Genomic DNA, 13,335 nt, shown 5'->3' with positions numbered 1-13,335 from the left:
TTTTTAGATTTCTAAATACACAGATATATCAAACTAGCATAGTTTTTCAAACTAGTTTAAATTCTACTTTAAATGCATACATGTTACTTACATCATGATTAGATGGCAGGATTTTTTAGACAGCAAAGTTCATCTATTTAAATCAATTTGCTTTTTTATATGTTTAGAACTCAGCTGGAACTCACTAAAGAGTTTCAAGTTCTGTGTGGTTATGAATGCATCAATATTTTCATTAATAACTTGAACAATGTAATAGAGAACAAGTTACTGACTGCAGAGAGTATCAAGCTGTAAATAAATAACGTTAAACACAAAGTTCTAGTTTTAGATAAGAGTAATTACTTGCACAAAGACAGAAAGGGAAAAGCCAAGAAGAGAAGTTTTTGATAGGCAGGATGAAGGAAGTCTAGTGGATCAGAAGTTGGACACAAATAAATGTTATTTTATGAAAAACAGCAAACACTTCAGTGGAAGTGCTTTGTCTAAGACCATGGGGAGTTGTGTTACTGCAGGATTACAATGCCCAGTTTGGGGTGCCACAATTCAAGGATATAGTTCAGAGAAGACCAAATGAGAACAATGAGATATCTAGAAGGAGAAAAAGATGGAAGAAGCTGGGGTTGAATAGCCTAGAGAAAAGAAGACTGGAGGAAGGCACAGGTTGAAAAGAGGGTTGCAGCACCTGAGAATAAAGGGCATCAGAGGAATCATTTTAGCAGACCAGTAGCAACGACAGGTTAGTACCGGCACCACTTCCTTACTGGGACTGCCAAGGCTCCACCTTTAAGAAGAATCGAGGCGTACAGGGGAAACTCAACCATAGTTCATCCTATTGTCATACTGCTGTCAGACAGTAAAAGACTTCAGTATTTCACCAGAGTCCCTTCTAACATCATTTGCAATAGCTTCTCTATGCTAAAGAAAATCAGCATGTATAATTGGTAAGAAATAAATCTGAAAGCTTTAAATATTCCATATATTTTTGCTAAGTACCAAATGAGAATACAGTTGACTTCTGGTAAATTCTGTGTTTGAGCTTCTGTCAGCTGTTCACTTTAATTATTATTCTTAGTTGCAGTTTTTCCCAAGAAAATGTGGAGAAAATTCAATGATGAACAAAAAAAGAACTTTTATCAGTGTCTTAGGAGTGTGCTGTACTTTTTTAATGCCTGCATTCCTACCACGTTGCACATAAAGATACTTTTTTTTATTTTTACTTTTGTAGAACAACTTGTTTTACAAAAATGCAACTATTTGTGCAAAAAAACCAACCATATGGACCAATGAAAGTAACTGCACGTTACTTGCATTTATCACAAAATGTGCCATAATACTGATTTTTTCAAATATTAAATTATCGTAGGCATTTTCAAGGTACAGTGTGAAACAGTGAAAAATATCCTTCATAATAAAGCCATAACTAGATTCCTCCTATCACTAGAGGAAAGACCATCATCCTCTCCTTACTCTTTTCTTTTTTTCATTGTGTTTCCATTGCTTTGCACTCCTTAAGGAACAGACCCATCTCTCAGTAGCAAAATGATTAAGCTGCTTTGCAACATGACATCTTTGCAAACAAAACAGCATATGAATGAATCTAGCTAGATTTTATAGGATTACTATATTAATTGTGCTGTAAAAAAGATTATTTAGAAGAACACAAAATTACAAGAAAATCCATTTACAACACTCCAAATCCATGTGCTTCCACTGTGAAGTTAAAGGAACAATATTAAATCTGTGAGAAAAAGAAAGTGAAATGGATTTTTGGTTTAGATGTAGATGTGTTTCATCAGTAGATCCAGGGGGCTGCTACTATATATATTAAAATGCAAATGTCAATTTTTGCAATCTAATATTAGAACTGCTATAAATATAGAAGCTGTATAGAAATGCAGAACGATGTTTTTCCTTCTTAATACAAGTAAACTGTAGATTTTTAGCCTAAAAATTAAATATAGGACTGTTGGTTACATTGCAAAGTTTATTTTTTTGTCCTTTTATTTTGTAAGAAATGATTTTAAAATAGCTGGACAAAGAAAACATTGACATTGTCTTTAAGGAATTAGAATAGTGCAATGCTAACACAATCTTTTCTATCTTGCAGTGTTTTATGAAGAGTCACAGGCCTCTAGTTGCTTTTGAGAGAACAGAGGCACTGAGAAATGAGTTGAGCTGTATATGATAACCCAGTATGAAAGACAAGAATGAACCCAAATCTACTCACTTCCAATCTATGTCCCTAGCCATTTAAAGCTCTGCACAATGCTGTCACACCAAATCCTAAAAGTGAAGAATGGGGGAAAATTAAAGCAGGTTGAAAGAACTGTATATGGAAAATTACTACATTTTCTATACATGAAGGGTTGTATTTGTTCTAAGGAATGTTAGGATTTCTAGAGATATCTTAGATTGCTATCTTAATTGTGTAGAAATGCATAAAGCGTCTACAAAAAATATTTTAAGCTGCGTACAAAGAAATATTAAGCTATACTGCTATTATCTCTATCAAAAATGAAGTTCAGAAGCTACTGCTCTTGTCATGCGGTAGTTAACTGGAAGACAAGGATTTTTTTATTTTTAAGTTATTTGTATAGGAATTTTGATCATTTCTCTGCATGCAGAAGACATTAATACTACTAAGAAAATGAAAATAGCTATTTATAATATGAGAACAGTTATGTTCTATTGTTCCATAAACAGCATATTGTTACTGAGAGCTCTTGCTAGGCAAGGAAGGTAGATTGTTCTCTATTTTTCCTTGGCCGTTATATTTAGCCATAATGGAAATCTTTCAGTAAATGCTTTATAACTGTGCTCTGACCATGTATTAGTATTCTAATAAAAGCCAGGTAAAGTTGTTGATGTAAGTAGCTGGACAATTGCACAAGACTGAAAGGAGAAATGGAAAAGACTGAATAACAAGCTTATATCCAATTCAAACAAGCGGGGAGTGGGGGGGTGTTTGTTTTTTAACTTTGAATATTTAGAGGAACAATTTTACAGTGAACTCCTCATAGATCTTCCACTATGTACTAGTAGCTCATCTGCTTCAAAATAGCGGTATTTTGCAATAAGCACAAATCCACAAATCTCTTTTTCAAGAACGCACGAGTATTCAGGAGTCCTAAAGGAGCATGTAAAGTCATCATATTTCATGTTTTTTAACAAATAGGATGCATTTAAAGAATACATCCCATGTAAAGCATTTAAAGAAACAACCAATTAAGCATATAGAAAAAGACTTGAGCTACATATTACTCAGGTAATTATCCCAGAAAATCAAGGAAAAATGCACATATTGGGTAATTACAGCCTAAAAAAGAAAAGAAAATGTTTTGGCAGTGAGAGTATGAGAAAGAAGCAAAGAATGTACTTATACTGCTTAATCACCTTAGCCTAGCAACCTGAATAACGTACAAACTTGCCCCACTCCTCCTTCTGCCACCTCATCGATACTGACAAGAAATCTGGGACAAGCCTGAAAAGTAACACACAAATACCTCAGTGGTAACTAAGATACACCTTTTTTTTCTTTTAAGTTCAACTCTGTGATCATCTATCAGATGTTCCTTTTATATGACTGGCAATAATTTCAGAAGCAGCACAGTCAGACTCCTTTGTGTGCGTGGAAGCTACAGACGCAGGCCCACTCTGTAGCTCGTTAACAACTGGAACTTCTTTCTGGTGGGAGTAAATTTGTGCAACTTGTCTTTGTGATAGAGAATCATAACATCAACACTTTTAGTAAGAAACATTAATTCTGAAACACATTTCATTATCAGAAATGCCAAATTTGAAATGGTCAGAAACACTTTTCTTGAGACAGTGTTACTGAGTTGGTCATGTATTAATTTACACACCATGGAGCTGCCCTTGTGTTTTGTGGGTTTTGGGGTTTTGTTTTCCAAACGCCTTGTGCTCTGTTTCTGGCCTAAGGACTGCCTGGCTGGATCTCATCGTGAGTTTGAATGTAGAGAGAAGAGATCTGGCTGTGTATCAAGACAGTTTCAGTATGTAAATGTAGTTAGGAACTCATGGATTTTTGTGACATTTGGTTCCTCTTTTAGTTTTTCCAACATCACATTTCAGTGTAGTGTTTACTCTGAGTGAGATGCCAAGTGACTTGAATAAATATAATGCTTGAAGTTACATGGAATCAAACAGCACGTGTTCAAAAAGCTCTAGCTGGAGTTCAGTCGCTCTCAGAGCGCTGAAGGCTGAAGAGCAAGAGTACTTCCAGTATCTGCATGGAGGCTGGAAACTATTGTATCCAAGGTGTAGACGCATGTACTAGAAATGAAGTTTTCCTCATAGGTGTGATAGCCTTGCTACAATAATACAACTACCTAAAAGATTTTGCCAATAGATACCTGATATACTAAATATATCATAGTTTTTTATTTGGAAGACCACAAATTCTTTAAAATTCCTCTACCTTCTGACTACATACGAACAAAGCCCATTGTAATTACAATCATGAAGATAATTAAATATGAAGAGAAACAGTAAGTTTCACACTTTTCCTGGAATTATAAAATATTTCCCTGGAGATGGCTCAGAAAACATTTTCAGAAACAATCAGCAGAGACATCATGACGAGTACAGTGAATTTCTGCAAGTAGTAATAAACACTGTTTACAGATACCAGACTTTAATTTGGTGGTTGTTTAAGGATTAGATGTATAGCAGAAATAAATAACTTGGCAGCAAGAACTTTTGTTACATTTCCCATACAAGTCACGTCCATTGCCTGAGAAGCCGATTATTCCATGAGCCAACCAGAGAACTGTGGCTTCTTTTCTAAATGGTAAATTGAATATAACTTGTCTGTATGTGGCCATCATTTACTACAGTAACAACTAATCTCAGGCTCAGCAAAAAACACCAAATGCCAAAGGAGGAAAAGATAATTACCATCTAGCAATACTTGCTTCTTCATGAAATCTACACCAGCTGACAGATTTAATCAACTTGGATATTAACAAGATTCTCCCTACCATGAAATTTTAATGTGACAAGCTAAGACAATTTTCAAAATTTTCTTCACTCTTGTTTTATATTACAGAATTCTAAAAGTGTTTGCAGAAAACTATTTGTTCTGTATTTTCCATCACACATCAAACCTTTACCTGCCTGCTCAGTAGCACACTGAACAGAGACACTATGTTGAAGAACACAACTAACCAGTTGAACCTGGAAATCTGGGGCTAAAAGCAGCCTAAAAGAGGTGATTCTCCATCACTGCCAAGAAACTTTTGATAAACTTTTATTATCTTTTCTCTATCAATGGTGCAAATCAGGAATTCAAATCCATATTTAAGACTGTCCTTGTTGAACTAGATAAATCTCTTTTAGCCTTTTTTTTTTTTTACAGAAAATTTCTTTACTTCCATGTGATTATATAAATGCCACTAGGCTCTGCCACTGCTCAATTGTCTATATGATTATTTTTATAGAAATTGCACATAGCAAAAATAATTATAAATATCTCAAGAACGTTTTAACAGTAGGTTTTAGAGATACTAGAGAGCCAATACATTCTGAAAATCCCAAAAATCTAGTAAATAAGTTTTAGAACAGAAACTTTTATCAGGAGATGAAGGAAATGACCTGCTTCTCCCATATTTCCACATAGCACCTTGGCATCCAATCAATCACAAGAAATAAGGGAAAATATACAGGGATAGAAAGACTAAATGTTGCATTGTGAACACAGAAACAAGTAGACTGTGCACAGCATGAAAGCTCGGAATGGTCTAAATAGGTATTTCTAACCATACAAACAGGAAAAATATTATTGTAAGCACTTCCCTGCTCATGCTGGTATCTGGGGAGCTTCTGAAGCTAGCACAGATGCTGAGGCAGCCAAGCGAATCCTGGTTGCTAAGATCCGAGTGCATTCTGTTGATTTATGTTGTTATAATAACTTTGTTCCACACAGCAAAACTTTCTAGTCAAGCACCTAACGCTGTGGTGAGGCTGACTGGGCTATCTCACAGCTGACAATGCATTCTATTTCCATTAGGTCATTCTAAAAATCAAGGTGCTTAAAATTGTCTTGCAGTATCTGGGGCCATCCCCAAAGTGATACGCTGTTTCTCCATTTAATCCCTCTGCAGAAATCATTTTAACAGCTGGTAACGCTGGAGTCTGTGTACCTTCCTATAATTGGATTTAGCTATACAGTGTTCCTAGCAGACATCAGGCAAATAGGAAGAGGGCGTAAAGATTGAGGGTCTCCCAAGCAGCGGGTACCATCTAAGCAGTATTCCGTCTTATGTCTTCAGTGAGACTGGGGCATAGGCTTAAATGTTTGGACAAACAGAGCCTCAGCAATTGCTTGCATTCCTGAAGCGCATTCTGTACGCTGGCAGTTTCAATAAAGAGTCTGGAAGGATCTGAACCTTTAGGCTATTTCACTGTCATCACTTAGTGGGAATGAAGAGAATGGATGAATTATTCTCGACTAAGCAATTACAGTGCAACATCGTATGTTAATCCATTTCCCTCTTTTTTTTTTTTCCTTCCCCAATTCTAAACTTTCACACAGAAAGATGTTTTAGAAAGCAAAGTAGGAATGATAAGTTGAATTCACATTTGTTCTCCTAAACTTTGAATTTTGCGGTCACAGAAGAAGCCAGCATTACACATGTGTGCTGATGCCAAAAGACTTACTTAGCATCCCTTACTGAACCCTAGAGCTACAGATTACCATTTCTCTGTGTCAGTTTATGCTTATCAAAACCAAATCAATCACATGAACTATTCCTAGAAAGCACTGAGAAGACTCCTAGCCAAATGTGTGCAATCAGGTGTTTATATCAAAAGGTATCAGACTTCACAAACCATGGAAAAAATAAATGTCCAAAACCCCTCACCATTAGTCCAGGAAAAACTTCCTGGAAGCCTCTATACTTAATTATACAATTATAAGTTTAAAAATAACCCAAATATTTGGCACTAAAACAATAACAAGATTTTACAGATCAGCTATGTTTAACTTGCGACTACATTTAACTTTTCTGTATATTGAAGTCAGTAGACAAGAACATAATGAAAAGGATTAAGTATATCCTTATGATTCAGAACAAGCTCCAAAATACTGCCATTCTGTTTTGGAAATTCTGAAAGAAAATGACCAGACAGTCTCCAAGGATTGAAATAGATACATACTGATAATAAAAAACTATTTGCACACTATTACACACAGAAAAAAAAGAAAAATACAGAAGGCTTTTGTTTCCTCCAAAGTTCAAGGTTTCAGAATTTTTCCATGACTTTGGACTTAAATATTTAAAATAATAACTGCTTTTAGACTTCTGTTTTTATCATATCATTACAGCTTTCACAAATGACATAACACTTAAAGATTGCATCCAACATTTCTATGCTATTCTATGGGAGCTGACCATAAGGGAGGTTTATAAAGGATGCTGACTGTAAACTATTAATTTAGATGTGGTCAAAGCTTTACATACAAAAGAAAAAATGTAAATGTTGTTCCTGCCAGAACCACACCAGTGATTGCCACGTATGCTGCCATTGAGGGCTGCACTGCAGCACAAACACCACATTATGATGTTAATTTCTGGCATCAGCAATTCCTAATGAGGGTCACTGTTTCATTCTTTTTTTGAACTGTCCTGGGGAGCGGACCAGTTACCCTCTGGGGTCAATAAAGCAGCCATTGAGAGGCAAGTTTGTATTTTTCACATAATTTTTACTGGAAAGTACCTTACAACTTTCACTTTCACCAGCACATACACACCTAGAATACCCACAATGCAGTGTAAATAGATGGTCATACCCCCAAAATTTTTTCTTTTCCCTATGAACTTCAGTTTCTAAGATGTTCTTTTAGCTGCCCAAACAGATTATGGGAACTGCTGCCAGTCAGCTAAACTCTATATGGACACTTCATTGTTTTGTTGTCATCCGGCAGTCCGAGAAGGTTTTATGCCACTGATTTATTCTTCACATTCTTTAAGACAGCAACAATTCCATACTTTTGTCCATATTAACATAAGAACTGCAGTTCTGTCTTAATTTTTAGAGACTCTCTTGAGTTTTCTGCAATAATGTGAGTATTCACAGTGTAAAAATAAGAGTGTGTTGAACATCCAGCGTGACTTGATCAGCTGAGAGGAGGGAGAAGAAACATTTATCAAGGTTCCTGCATTTGGTGGTACTTTACTACATTCCTTTGCTGACAAGACCCAGGCAGGCCCCTGAATCAACTTCAGCCACAGATGTTTAAGTTGCAGTGAGAAAAATATTGTTTCATTTTTGGGGGTGATGGCAATTCTGCTTAAGACAGTAATGAGGAAAAAAAAAATCCATCAACTTCTATTGTTGCATACCATTATTGGATTAAAGTTTAAACCTTGTGTCTTTAAAAGCGTGTGCAAAACATCATCACATTATTATTATTATACTGTATACTGTATCTATATACACAGTAAGTGCCTTAAGTAGTATTTGCAACACAGCTAAGAGGGAGGCAGTCCAGAGGAGAAAAGTAAATAGCTTTACTGATAAACAGAGCCCAGCAACACCAGAAAAAATCTTCTTGATTGCTCAAGGAACTCTCAAACTTCAACACACAATGTGTCTCACCATCCAGGAAGCAGCAGGTTTCACAGTTTTCCTGCAGTCCAATGTACACTTGTCTCTCCTGAGCTTAAGACTGCAAGTGTATTGTTGAACTGCTTCCGTACATATTAAAACACATAATTTAAACAAAATTATTTCGCTGATACTGAGAGGCAGCAGCAGAAGCTCACTGCCAAAGACTTGAGACTGTTCCTCAGCCAGTGTCAGGGCTGGGGTAGGTCAGCCTCACAGACCTGGAAGAAAAGGGTCGTTACCTTTTGTGGCAATCGGCAAAAGAAGAAAGCGAACCACAGAGTGAGAGGAGAGCAGCCATGGACCAGTTTTGCTGGTAGCGATTTTGTAGCCTAACTACATTTCTACATAGTACATAGGCTACATTTGTAGCCTAACTGATTTCAGAAATCAGTTGCAATTTTAATAACACATTTGTCTGAACTTCAGCACAACCTTTACACAAGCATCTCCTTAAAAGTCTAGAAGTGGTTTGTGCCTCTAAAGGCATCCTCAGTACTGATAAGATTCTTTGAAATTCTTTGGTCTACTGCAGGGCACATCTTAGCAATTGCAAAAGCTTATCCCAGACAGATTCAAAGCAAGCAAAGACATCAGACTTGTCCATGCATGTTTCACTAATCTGTCCTATTAAATATGACAAGCAAAATCTTAAGAGACAGGACTCTTCTGGTTCTCTGGCATTTCCCTCTGATACTCTTCATAGCAAGAAGTGACCTAAAGTTTCTACAGTCAAATAAGTGGCCCTAAAGTGAAGTGCACCTACATAATGGTACCTTTGTCTATTGCTTAAAAAGCATGAATACGCACGCTTTAGAAACAGATTGTAGAAATAATAGGACAACATCAGTAAAGGATCACCAGCTCTAAAATGAAAGCACTCACCCCTAAAAAAATATATCTGGTTTTACTGATGAATCTCCATTTAGAAAATCCTGACTCTACAGAACATTCTTAGTATTCACCTCAACTAAGAGCATGTTTTTTACTTGAATCTCAACCAGATGGATGCAATTTCGATCTTAAAGATTCAGTATTTTTATATGCTTAAGTGAAATAAATGCCTGATAGCCTACCAAGTCCAATTAGGGTTACCAAGCCAACAGTTACCGAAGGCTTGGGGTAACTTTTGAAAATCTGGTCTTTCAAGTCCCCAACATGTAACTGTTCAAGTAGAACTATCCTTGGTCAAGCGTGTCAAAGGAGAAAAAAGCATTTAAGAACTCCAATAGTTCCTAATCTAATAAATACTAGATTTATTAGTAACTGAACTTTAATGGTTAGTTTAATATACCTTAAAATACTTACTTCAGAATTACACAGCCTGTACCAGTAGGAGGAGCCGTCCAAAACACTTGAATGCGTGTCCTTCTTCTAGGCGTGCTCTCGGTAACAGCAACAGGACAATTACTCATGAACTGTGTTTCTTCCTCATCTATGATCTAAGGAAGCATAAAAAGAAGAATGTAGCAATATAAGGACAGACATAGCCAATACCTCTCAAATATGTTTTGTCAGCTCATGTTTTCCTTCACTGGGATTACTTAGAATATTCTCTGCTTAGCTCAGCATTACTTTTGTAAACGTATTTGTAACATGCAGATCACTCACTGAAATGAAAGCATCAAGCCCACAAAACAAAGACAGAAGAATAATTCAGTTCTAGGTGAACAGAAGTTTGTCTTTTCTGAGCATGTCTGCAAATAACCTTTTTGGTAGATCCTGATTACTGGAACTTCCTATAAATATTAATGAACTGAAAATAATAAAAGATGCTTAATTCTACTTTTTAATATATTATTTGAACTGGTTAGGAAGATGGAACATGTTAAAGAAAAAGGGGAGTCAGTCTGTTTACTTTTTTGTTAGCTTTTTAAGATAACCTTTCTTTAAACAGTACTACTCTTAGGGTATCAAAAGAATGTCCAGGTCAAAAGAGGTAGTACGTGAATCATAATAATCTATAATTCAGAGACCATTATTTAGTCCAATCTGCACACATTTTTGCTTTTCTGATTGATTGATATTTAACAGAAGGGTTTAAGTGGTTTATGTCAATACGAAATGAGATAGGCTGCTTTGGTACCTGTGGTGTTCTAAGGATTTTACTCAAAAGTGTCTGTGACCAAATAGCTTTCTCACTACATATGTACTTCATGGATCATACTTTAAACCTTCTGTTTATCAGATCTCAAAAAAAAAAAAATTCATGAGAAGCTGCCAAATTTTATTTGGAAACAGGCAATGCTATGATATTGCTACATTTCTCTTCAAAATTATTCAGTGGTCTGCTTTTATTCAATGAAGCCACAATTCACACTACATTGGGTCCATATTTAGCCAATGAATTACAAACCTTACCATTTTGAGAAAGAAGTTGTATTTATCAATTTATAACAAGACCCAACTCTGAAGGAGATTTTTCAGAATTCTGGTACTAATAACTCACACAGTTTTACCAGATTACAATTTAAGAAAATAATCTTCTGGCAGTAAATGGAACTTTAAACAAGTACTTTGACAAAAACCCCACCCTATTTTACATTCTGAAAAAGTGGCAATATCTAAAGTTTGACCAGATCTACTTTAGTGAGCAGACATACGTGTTGTCTCACCCAGTGATACTGCCAGCATTCCCAAATATTTTTAGATGAGCCAACAAACATTTCTGGTTTTCCATGGCAAAATAAAGGGACACTGGCCCAGAGGAGTGCTGGGAAACTATATTTAGCAGGGCAATAGGGTAAAGGTTAATCTAAACCCATTAATATTTTTCAACTTTTTTAATGCTTTGTAGAATCTGTGTAACTAAACACAATATGTACGGCTGCTACTTCACTAGATTTTTATTAATGGGAAGCATGGGATCTACTGTAGGCTTAAGCTCACACTCCACAGTTTCTCCTTTCACTTGATGCAGTATAATATATTTAATTTGAATCAAGAAATCCCTAGTCTACAATTCCATCTTGGCTATCAACTGTATTTATTCTTTCTGCCTTATTCCTGCAACAGTAAAGTAAAGATAAAAACCTGTTTACTTGTCCCAATATTCAGGACCATATTGATTGACCTTTTATCCGTATCTCTCAGTAATTCATTTTCAATCAAAACCTAATTCTGGTGGAAGTTTTTGAGTGAAAAAAAAATACTATCTCATACAAAATAAAATGTTATTGTACGTTATATCAAAGCATGATAATTCCCATTACAAGGGCCCTCAGAACGTCATCTGAAAGTTCTTAAAAAAAGACAGCTTTTCCAGAAAAATTGAAATAATGCAAATGACTGTACAAGTTTCACTAGTTCCATATTCTCTTCCCAGATGAAAACTGCAAAATAGCCTACACAATTTCTGCAACCTAGCAAGTTATGAATGTTCTCAAGATACGCAGATGTCTCTAATGAAATAATTTTAAAGTTCTGGTTGTGTTTTAGAACATAGTCCTGGAAGAACAGGAAGTGGTTGAACCTCAAGGCTACATCATGATTTCCTGCATCACTAACCATCAAAGCAAGAAGACTTACGCAGTAAGTATCTCCTGGGAAAACCTGACCATAAAAGAATAAGGTCCTTCAAAGAGAGTTCCTTTGAAGAAAAATTAGACAGAAGCTTTCTTAATAAAGACTCCCAATGCTGACAGAATAAAGAACATCTAAACTACTTGGAAAAGCTCAAATGCCCACTGATCTGAGAGGATTAAATAAAAAGTTATTATAAGATATTTTATAAAATTCAGAGGAGTTATCCAGATTCTAGGACTTCAGATAAATATAAACCCATCTCAAATATATTTGTTGGAAAGATGGGTTTTCTTCCATATCTATGGGGGTTTGAGTCTTTATAAAAAGTTCTTATGGGCAATGCAGAATGGATTCACTACATATACAATAGTATTCCATGGTATTTTAGAGTGCTGGACGATATTATTGCACTCACACATAACACTGGAGAAAGCAAATGTACTCTGGCCAACTGGGGGGGGGGGGGGGGCGTGCGCATGCACGCAAATACATAATCTCTAAAAATAATATAATCCTGAATTTTCTTCTGGAATCAAGTCAGACCACATAGGCATGAAGGAAATAATTGGCAAGAAAAAGAAACACGGATTAAAATGTAGCATTTGTAAAATTATAGCTTCTAAACCCCAGGTTATCTGTAATGGGAAGCCTTACACTTTCAGGAATAGGCCAGTAAATTAACAACATGTTGGACAAAAATCCTAAAAATTAAAATAAGCACTTGGCCAAAGAATCTGAGATCTCAGAGAGGGGATCTCTATGTGGCTAATTCTTTCGAATTCACAAATGCAATGGCATTAATTCTTAACGTTCTGTTTAGTTTCTGTGTGGGTTTTGTGGTTATTTTAGGGTTTTTTTCCCATTATGATTGTAATATTATTGGACTAATTTATTCCTTCAGGGGAACTAGTGTAAATCCTGAACAAGACTCAAGAGTTAACCCAGATTTGAATGAGTATCACAGAAAGTAGAACTCATCTGAACTTGGGTAAATCTAGAAACATGGAAGTAGGGACATTACAAGGGAGAATTTACCACCTCCAGGCTCAGTTGTGCATTCTTTGCATATTCCAGACACTGATGAGATTGAGGATGATTTTTGTCTGTTCCTGAAAAGTAGGACTGGATAACTGCTTAGTTGTTAAACACATGAACAAGTGGTTTTCTTTTCTCAGAACTGGA

General features: G+C 35.8%; 1 protein-coding gene across 1 annotated transcript in view; it reads right to left on the bottom strand.

Annotated features, from left to right (window-relative positions):
• Positions 1-13,335, bottom strand: part of SPON1 (spondin 1) — a 200,016-nt gene that overhangs the window by 150,758 nt on the left and 35,923 nt on the right. Inside the window, exon 3 of the mRNA XM_056354813.1 lies at positions 9,937-10,070. Within this exon, the coding sequence (XP_056210788.1) occupies positions 9,937-10,070 (134 nt within the window). The remainder of the gene's footprint in view (positions 1-9,936; positions 10,071-13,335) is intronic.

Source organism: Falco biarmicus, chromosome 10 (genome assembly GCF_023638135.1).
Source record: "Falco biarmicus isolate bFalBia1 chromosome 10, bFalBia1.pri, whole genome shotgun sequence".
Classification (NCBI taxonomy): Eukaryota; Metazoa; Chordata; class Aves; order Falconiformes; family Falconidae; genus Falco; species Falco biarmicus.
Note: the sequence above shows the minus strand (reverse complement) of the source record. Positions and strands in the feature narration are given on the sequence as shown.